Source organism: Podarcis tiliguerta (genome assembly GCF_965153285.1).
Source record: "Podarcis tiliguerta genome assembly, chromosome: 7".
In the NCBI taxonomy this organism is placed as follows: Eukaryota; Metazoa; Chordata; class Lepidosauria; order Squamata; family Lacertidae; genus Podarcis; species Podarcis tiliguerta.
Window position 1 is genome coordinate 23063790 of NC_139540.1, and position 10109 is coordinate 23073898.

The 10109-nt window shown below is 42.3% G+C and overlaps 1 protein-coding gene across 1 annotated transcript in view; it reads left to right on the plus strand.

Moving 5' to 3' along the window:
• Positions 1 to 3479, plus strand: part of RGS22 (regulator of G protein signaling 22) — a 72498-nt gene extending 69019 nt beyond the window's left edge. Inside the window, exons 27-28 of the mRNA XM_083450802.1 lie at positions 749 to 862; positions 3383 to 3479. Of these exons, the coding sequence (XP_083306928.1) occupies positions 749 to 862; positions 3383 to 3399 (131 nt within the window). The 3' untranslated portion in view covers positions 3400 to 3479. The remainder of the gene's footprint in view (positions 1 to 748; positions 863 to 3382) is intronic.
• Positions 3480 to 10109: the final 6630 nt, after the last annotated feature.

Here is a 10109-nt window from a genome sequence, read left to right on the forward strand (position 1 = left end):
TTTTTTCCCAACCCACATTGTAGCCAGTGGAAGGGAATTAACTACACCAGTTCTAGGGTTGTCAAAGTTTAGGGTCCCTTTGGGAGTGTGGGGAGATGAGAGGGCTTAGAAGCCTGAGAACAGTCATCTGCCCTTGACATGCTTCTGAAGTGCTTGATCTCCATTTTCTCAAGAGAATAGCTTGGGCACAGGGAAATGTGTGTTTCCCCCTCTTTCCTGGAGAGCTATGGGAGGGGACCAGAACATAGCAATGCAGAGACAAAGCAGGAAGACAGGCAGAATACGACTGTAATTCAGGAGAAGGGCAGAGGGAGAGGGGCCACTGGGTGGGGGAACTGGCTGCTGTTGGTGGTTTGCTCCCCCTTTTTCCTTTTATGGGCCCAGCTCTCCTAGTCAGTTGTAATCCATTCCTGCATATAACTGAGACAAGGAGAATTTCCATCCAAGGACTGCTTGTACAAGAGAGGGTCAAGATGTAGCATATATCGTGCAAGAAAGTACAGATGTTATTCTGGTACTGTACCCAAGTACAGTCTAGTACTCCCAGCTTATACCCACCCACCCCATTTGTAATTTTGCTAGAGTATCTCACTGTTTGTCCTACAGATCACGACAACAGTTGCCTTCCATGTATTCTGCTGGGCTAGCTATAAAACAGAGCAGCATTTCTCAATGCTGCATTGCTTGAAACGTTATGTGCTTTTCCTGCAGTTTTCGGATTTTCTTTCTTTCTTTCTTTGGCATTCAGAGCTCTCAAACCTTCTCACGCTGAAGAGCGATCCGTCAGAAAAACCCATGATCACAACAACTTACAGCTCTGCTTTTGTGAAACATCGTCCATTAAATCCCAAAGACAGTGAAAGTAGGTTTCAAGGGGGGTGGGGTCGTAATTCTCCTGTTTGAACTGTGTGATATCATCAGATGCTCAGTAAACTGTGTTTTGCTAATGCTACTTTAAACAAACTGAAATACTGTTGATGCTCTTAGGTGATACTCAAGCCAGAGATGTCATCTGGAAGGCCTCAGACTAGGGAAGGCTGTTGTAGGAAGTAGATATATATCTCAAATGTTGTAGCTGTTTTGCATGCTTTATGGACCAATACCTTGCTAATCGCCTTGGTGTTTCATTAAGTTACCTTTGTCTTGTTGCATACGTGACTTGCCCAAGTTATGGGAAGGGCCATAGTTTAGTGGTAGAGCAGCTGGTTTGCATGCAGAACATCCTAGGTTCAATCTCTGACATCTCACTGGGGCTGTGAGGGTCCCTCTGTCCAAAACCATGGAGAGCTGCTACACAGCGCTGAGCTTGATGGAGCAATAGCTTGATGCAGCCTTAAGTTGTATTTGCAGACTGGCAATGAAAGCCCAGGTACAGCTGCAGCCTGTCCACCAACACTTTCTGTGCCTCCATCTGTCTCGCCAGAGTGGTGCATGTTCTAGTTAACTCTCGCTTGGACTACTGCAATGCGCTCTATGTGGGGCTACCTTTGAAGGTGACCCGGAAACTACAACTAATCCAGAATGTGACAGCTAGACTGGCGACTGGGAACGGCTGTTGAGACCACATAACACTAGTCTTGAAAGACCTACATTGGCTCCCAGTACGTTTCCAAGCACAATTCAAAGTGTTGGTGCTGACCTTTAAAGCCCTAAACGGCCTCGGTCCAGAAGGAGCGTCTCCACCTCCATCGTTTAGCCCAGACACTGAGGTCCAGTGCCGTGTGCCTTCTGGCAATTCCCTCGCTGCTAGAAACCAAGTTACAGGGAACCAGGCAGAGGGCCTTTTCAATAGTGGCACCCACCCTGTGGAACACCATCCCACCAGATGTCAAAGAGAAAAACAACTACCAGACTTTTAGAAGACATCTGAAGGCAGCCCTGTTTAGGGAAGCTGTTAATGTTTGACGGACTATTGTATTTTAACATTTTGTTGGAATCCACCAAGAGTGGGTGGGAAAACGTAGCCAGATGGGCAGGGTATAAAATAATAATAATAATAATAATAATAATAATAATAATAATAATAATAATAATAATAATAATAATAATTTATTATCATTATCATCATCATCGCCATCATTATCTGTGCTGCTCTGACTTCATGCTCTTGTCATTCTGCCTGCCCTGTGGAGAAGCTGCTCCTGCTGTGCTTGCTTCCTTCACCTTTTGCTTTGCCAAAGTCCACTTTCACAAGAAACACTGGCATTGGGGATTTAGTCTGTCTTCTGCACAGTGGCGTCATGCCAACACAGCAGGGTTCCTGTTCACAAATATTAGTATTTTCACACTCTGAGGGTGTTACCCAGCCCAAAGTTAAGCCCCCATTGGTCTCAGTGGGGTGTACTTAGGCATGCACTTAGCATTTCCACTGATTTCATTTACCCCTTTGGGCTCTTTGGCTGCATCCCTGTGAACACCCACCTGCAAGTAAACCCCACTGAGCAGAATAGGACAATCCCAAATAGACATGCATTGCATTAGGCTGTAGGACTGCAATATTGTGCACATTAACTGGGGAGAAAGTCAAATGGAATTCAGTGGGGCTTTCTTGAGAGTGAACACGTGTTGAATCAGATTGCTTTCTCTGCTACAATGCATATTCTTCTATTCGATATTTAAACCCCCTTGGTTCAGTGTACAAATGTTTACTTAAGTCAGTTTCTTTCTTTCTTTGTTTGTTTAAAAGTGGTACTTATTCTAAGTAATCACACATAGGATCAAGCTGTTGCAGAAAATCAGTTTTCTTCCACCAGATAGACCATGTTCTTGAGAGGTGTTATTTTTCTCTGTGCTAAAGATGGCAATCAGCAATTTATAATATCTTTCACCATATCTGTGCACAATAAACATGAAAACATGCAAACTCATTCCAGTTTGAGTAGACATATTTCTAAGCTCTATAATTCAAATAAGATCATCTCTATAGTACTGAGTTGTGAATTACCTAAATTGGGGGACCTGTGACCCTCCATATGTTTTGCTTGACTGGAGTTCCCATCACCCCTGACCACTGACCAATGCTGGTTGGGGCTGATGGGATTTAGAATCCAGCAGCTTTGAGTGGGCCATAGATTCCCCAGTGCAAAAAGTGCAATGTAACTTTTCAAGGCCAATATGTGGCGTTATTGTAGGATTAGGAAATAAAGCTCAATGGTATTCCAGGGTCTCACATTCAGTCTCTGCCACCGGTATTTGATGGAAAGAATGCACTTCTTAGCATTAGCTAAGGGATCAAAATAGGTATAAACATTTTTTGCCTAGAGTTTTTTTTAATCACAAGTGCATAAGCTCCTAAATTATTTGCTACTTTTCTTCCTTACAGGTTTGAGTCACCTTTTATTTCACGTTGTATTAATGCTCTGGTTTGTTTCCCCCTGCCCAGGAACTCCAAAACTTTAAGTGTGGAATGTGATGAAGACATGATGGATTTGCTGCTACTCTGGGAGCAGTCCAGTGCAGAAATAAACTATTGTGGGCAACTTGCTTGTACCCCGGTTCCTTCAGTGGCAAGGGGGGCACTGGCCTTATTTATTGTCTATTATGTACTACAGTCCCCCCCCCCCCTTTTGGGATGGAGATTTTGTCCATCAACACAACTGTATGAAGTATGTGTAAGGGAATGGCTATAGTTCAACAGATGCTTTGCATGGAAAAGTTCCTTGATTAGATCCCTGGTATTTCCAGGTAGGGAAATGCTCATTGCTAGTCAGTGTAGACAATACTAAATTATATGGACTAACAGCCTTGGTTAAAGATAACTATCCATGCTCAAGTTCCCTTTGAAATATAAATCTTGGTGCAGCTCAGAGCCAAAGGGGGAGGGATCCAGATGGCTTGTGAGTCTGCTGATGGTTGGGAATGATATTAGCAAGAGGGTCTGTTAGTACTATTCTTAATCTGATTATCAAGATACAAGCAAAATCAAGGCACTTACTATTGCTTTCTGGCATGTTGGAGTATCAGTAGAAAGAGCTATCCTAAGGACAGAGGCCGTTGCTCAGCAAATGCTAGAAATATATGAAAAACTCACTATGTGAAGATTCCTGAGGGACTGTAATTCCTTGTAAGGTCTGTGCTGGTGTTTATCATACTGGTTTTAAAGCTACAGCCTATTCTTTCTATAGGTTACAGGTGATGTGAGGTGGGGTGGGAGGACCCACACGTATTAGATATTCCTTCCCTTTTCACCATTCCAGTTAAATGATGAACAATTTTGCTACTGATAATTTGGTTCAGATCCATCTCTTGGCAGACTGCTTCCTTAGGCATGTGATAAACAACTGCAATCAGGATCATTTCCTTTCTCAGTAGAAATTACAGTAGCAATGGGTCAACATCATATATTAAAGAGCCTTCTAGGTAGCTTCCTTTTTTTATTTTTACAATAAAAAAGTACAATCTAAAATTATCTACACTCCCAGCGTTTGGTTTACCCATGTCCAAATGTCCACCAGTTCATTCTTCCATGTTGTCTACTGTATTTTGAAGAACTTAATAACTAAAGATCCTGCTGTATATATTAATTGGTAGCTCTGTTCTGAGTCATACTAGGTGGACTTGTTGTATGAAGGATATTATCCAGATACATGTCAGAGAGGATAAAATGTCATATGAATGCTATCCAGCCTTTCAGAATTATATCCACCCATTCAGTTAAATGACTTGTTTCCCTTGTGGTCTTGATGGAGGTGGTGTAACTGAATGTCTTATTTGCCTGTCATAAAGGAGCTGGGATTGCTTTGCTGCATAGGTAGAATTTTGCACGACTGACTGTAATTCATTCATTCCTTTACCAACATTAAGTCTTCCAGAATACTTCACAAATTGATGTTGATGTTCATATATCCAGCTAACAGTTGGGCCAAGTTATGATCCAGCCAAGTTAAACACTTTTGAATACAATTGATTTTAATGAGAAAGTTTATCATGACCTCAAGTCTCTTCCCTGCAAATCAATTGAACTTGAAAAAGTGTTCTACTTCTGATCCTGCCCCATTTATTTGTTCCCAAGTGGCTATTTAAAATAAAAAACAGCATTATTGCACCTAAAGACTAACAGATTTATTGAATGGCAATGTTTGGTACAGAGGATCATTGGAAGCTCCATTATACTGAGTCTGGCCACTGGTCCAACTAGCTCAGAATTACTCTATTTTTCGCTTCATAGGACGCACTTTTCCCTCTTAAAAACTAAGGGGAAAAGTCTGTGCGTCCTATGGAGCGAATGCTGGGAGGAGGCAAGCAGGAAAAGCCCCCAAGAGCCGCAAACAAGCTTCACGTGACTCTTGTGGGCTTTTCCCACAGGCCAGTCAGTCCCTTCTCCCTCCTCGTAGAAAAGCCTGCAGCAGCCACGCGCTCCTTAAAGGGTGTGCGGCTCCTGTGGGCTTTTGTGGGAGGTGGAGGAATTGCCATAGCTGTGCGCAGCCTCTCCAGCCAGGAGAGGCTGCGCAAGGCTAAAGAAGAAGCCAAGGCAGCGAGCGGGATGGATCGCACTCACTGCCTCGGCTTCTTTAGCCTCGCTGGAGAGGTTTAGCTCCCGGCTGGAGAGGTTGCGCGGCTATGGCAGAAGCCAAGACAGCCAGCGGGATGGATCCCGCTGGCTGTCTTGGCGTCTTTGCTCTTTGGGGTGTGGGGAAATATTCCCCCCCCCTTGATTTTCCCCTCTAAAAACTAGGTGTGTCTTTTGGTCCGGTGCATCCTATAGAGCGAAAAATACGGTACCTACACTGACAGGCAGCAGCTGTCTAGAGTTTCAGATGGGATTCTCTCCCACCCCTGCCTGGAGATGCCAGGGATTGAACCTGGGGTCTTTTGCATGCAAAGCAGATTCTTTACCACCGAGTTACCAGCCCCTCCTTGGACAATTCATTCTTCCCCCATGCAGCCCTCTGTGCCTCCCCAAATCTGCTTCAGAAGACTGGGGGCCCCGTGGTGCAGTTTCTGGTGGGTGCACAGCTGCAGGGGGTACTGCTGAAACTTCCCTCTTACTCTGCACTGATTGCACTCTGCACTAATTCCAGAGATCAGTGAACGGACACCATTTGATCTCACTCTTTGTGACTATTTAAAGAAATGGTTTTATGTTAATGCCATGAAATATTACTATTACCTAGTTGTATTTTTTATGTGTTTTGATGCACTGGTTTTTTTAAAAAGTGTTTGCAGGAGCAGAGGTGGATGTCGAGAAGAATCAAACGTTTGGTAATCAGTTCTTTCTTATTAAATGTTCTTAATGCATTGCACTTTGCTGACAGTTCTCTCAATGATACCTGATGCTAGGTCATTCTGCTAATCTAAGTTGTCTGTTTACCTAAGCAGTTTCTACAAGCAGCTCTTAAATTGCTATTTGCATTTCCCACATCTGCAAAATTTTGCATTGTCTTTAATGTGCATTTGAATGAACAATGATTCTTTTCCCCTTTAGATCCAGTATTAGCAATATCTTCACTTCATCCTTTCCGTGACTTTGTTAGTGGGGTAAGATTACATGTGGGATACACAGTACATTTAAGTAACTGGGTACTTCTATCATAGCTCCTCTTAATCACCTTTTAAATTTTTTTATTAAATTTAATTAGTTTATTTTGACAAAGTAATAATCATAAATAAATAAGAATAAAAATGTGCACCCGACGACTGAGACCATTCCATTGTAACTATCCAACCTCCCAAAATTTCAACACCTCATGCAGTGGTTTGATCCGTTTCCGTTTTAACAATACAAATTCTACAAAACACCTTGCAGATCTCCTCAAAATCATTTCTCCTGTATATACCCCGTCTAACCTTAATGGCACGTGTTAATTTATCATTGATATATCCCACACCTCTTTATACCATTCTTCCGTTTCATATTCTGCTTGCCCCTTCCACTTCCTAGCTATCATAATTCGTGCAGCTGTCAATAAATTGTGTTCAAGTCCTTACTCACCTTTTCTCCAAACTGAAAAGTGCCAAATGTTGTAACCTTTCATTAAAGGAAAGTTGCTCCATCCCCTTGACCATTTTCGTTGCTCTTTTCTGAACCATTTCCAACTCCACAATACAGTGGTACTTTGGTTCTCGAATTTAAGCCGTTCCGGGAGTCCGAAACGGTTCGAAAACCAAGGCGTGGCTTCCGATTGGCTGCAGGAGCTTCCTGCACTCAAGCGGAAGCCGCGTTGGATGTTTGGCTTCTGGAAAACGTTTGCAACCCAGGACACTGACTTCTGGGTTTGTGGCATTTGGGAACTGATTTGTTCGGGAGCCAAACTGTTCGACTACCAAGGTACCACTGTATCCCTTTTGAAGTGAGGTGAGCAGAGCTGTATACAGTATTTCAAATGCAGTCGCACCATAGATTTATATAGTGGAGTTATTATATTGGCACTTTTATTTTCAGTCCCTTACCAAATGATCCCTAGCATGGATCAAATACTTCTGCAGCTGCAATAACAGAATGCAGTTCTAACAAGCTTTTCAATTTCTCTGATGCAACGTTAAGCCCATTTTAGAATGTTATATTAACAGAAAGCGCTAGCATGTGGCTTGTTTGGTGTTTATACTGTTTATTAGAACAAATTCTTTTTTCGTATCTGGTACTTTCAAATATGGTGGGAGAGGGAGGCAAAAAACCTGCTTCCCCCCTTCCCCCCATAACTGCCTCTTGAGGTAGCTCAGTCATATCCAAAGCTATATAGGCTGCCATGACACCTCCTTGGGAACCTCTGCCCCCAGACAGGAGTGATTTTTGGGTGTCCAAGGTAAATTATTAACAGGGAAGCCAAGATGGCATCTAGCTAAGAGTTTAGTGCATGATCAGGGAGAGATAAGGATCCTAACCTAATGTAATCTTCAAGTAATATATCGGGGTGTGGGAATAAACATTGCTCTTTATCCCTTTGTTTAAAAAAGCTGGGTAGAAATTCAGAAATGTTTTTAAAACTCATGCTTTGTTCTTGTCATTTCACTGTTAAACTCCACCATTCATTCTTCACTATGCTTGGTGGGGTTGCAGAAGAACTGAAAGATTCTTCTATCACATGTGGGCTCGTGAGGTAATCTTTAAATTCTTGGATTAGGCGTATCAAGCAATCAACAAAACAGCAGGCCAAACCATTTGCCCAGTTCCTAGGCCATCTCAACTGGGCATCTTCCCAGAAGAGCTAAAAAATATGCTTCCTACAGATCTTTATCACATTGGCTCATCCTTGCTGCACATTTGGAAATTTCTGAGGCACTGGAAAGGCATGGCACTTTCCCTTTACATTTATACTATCAACGCTATCTAGGAGTCCTCTCTTCAAATGGAAAAACTGACTCACAAAGTACACTCATCCAGAGATTTGGCCAACCAGATCCTTTTTAAATGCAAAATGGCACCCTTTCATTTATTCTGTAAATGGAGAACCTTCTGTTAGGTAGGCCTAAATCATTCTAGTCTGATCTTATGTAAAAACATACCACAGTAGTATGCTTTGAAGCTTACACACCTGGCAAACCTTGTATTTTCTAACCCTATAAACACTTTTTAAAGCTGTTCTCATTCACTCTTCTTTTATAATGTTGTTAAAATGGGGAGGGACACCCCCCACTATTAATAAAAACATATATTTGGGGGAAACTGGGATAGATCAGGGAGCACACAGCCCTCAAATAATTAAACCGAGTGAAAGCAAAAACTTCATTAAGCAATCCGCTGTTGCTGCCAGAGCAGGATGCAGAGGTTGAGAAGGAGGCTGGAGAGTGCTTTGTATGTGGAAAAATAAAGGGGGGGGGGACTAGACAAGGGCCCAATACTGGATCAGTACAGCAAAAGAGTGCTGAGCCTCTGAGGCAAGGATGGTAGACCTGGGGCCCTCCAGATGTTGGACTCCTCTAATCTCTGGCTGTTGGCCATGCTAGCTGGGGCTGATGAGAGCTGTAGTCTAACAATTGAAGGGCCAAAGGTTTACCATCTTTGCTCTAAAAGCTGTGCTGGCTGGAGCTGATGGGAGTTGTAGCTCAAAACATCTGGTGGGCATCAGGTTGGCACTGGCTAATCTAAGAAGATGAACAGCATTTTTTATATATAAAGGATTTTCTTCTGGGAAGGGGATAGCTTTGACTTGTTTTTCTGGTGCCCTGTGTAAACGTAAAAAACACATCATGCCAAGCCAGTCTCCCACTCCCAGTTGACCGAATTTGGGGATGCTTGGGAAGAGTTATTACACCCACAACTCAGTGGGGCTCAGTGAGTGGCCATGGGGACACCAGGTGATATAGCATTTAATAGTAACAGCAGCAACAACAATAATCCACCTAATTTCTGTGATTGTTAAGTTGTTTAATACTGTTTTTAATATTTTGTTTCACTTGATGCAACCTGCCCCTTCACCTTAGGGTGAAGCTTGGGGGGGATGATCATCATCATCAGTGTTTTTTTCTGGGGGTCCTCAAGGGTACACAGTACCAGCACCTCCCCCCCCCCCAAATGTTAAAAATGTGGCACTTACTGTAACAATTTCATGGTGAGTACCAGCACCATTTTTCTTTAAAAAGTAATAATAATAATAATAATAATAATAATAATAATAATAATAATGTTTTAAAACCACATAACCATAACCCAAAAGAGTGTGACCTAAAATAATGATGGCAAGCAACTTACATGTTTCTTGAGCACTCATCATTAATTTATTGCCATGGTAAATTAACCCCAAACAGGTCCATTAAGTTGAACAAGTCAATGTAAACATCAGATATGAAGAAATGCAGGCTTCTTATTGTTTGCCAAACTACTAAGATCATCTCTTTCTCTAGGTTCTTAAGAACTGTGGTGCTTTACCCCTATTTTTAAAAAGTGCTGGCACTGGAAATTTGTGCTCACGCCACCTTCACAAATCTTTTTCAAGCCAGTGATTAAAAATCCAACTAAACAATAACTAATGCTTTCAATGGCTGTGGCAATTGTTGGTAACCTTCAACACATTGATTTGTCTCCAGTTGGCCCCAAAGTTACAAAAGCTGTTCCTGCATTTCTTGTTTGTATCTATCGTCATACGATTACCCCAAAATTAAAGCATGCAGTACTTGAAACAACTTCAAAGGCTAAGCTTGCCCCTCTACTAGCTCAGCCTTTTTATTGGTTC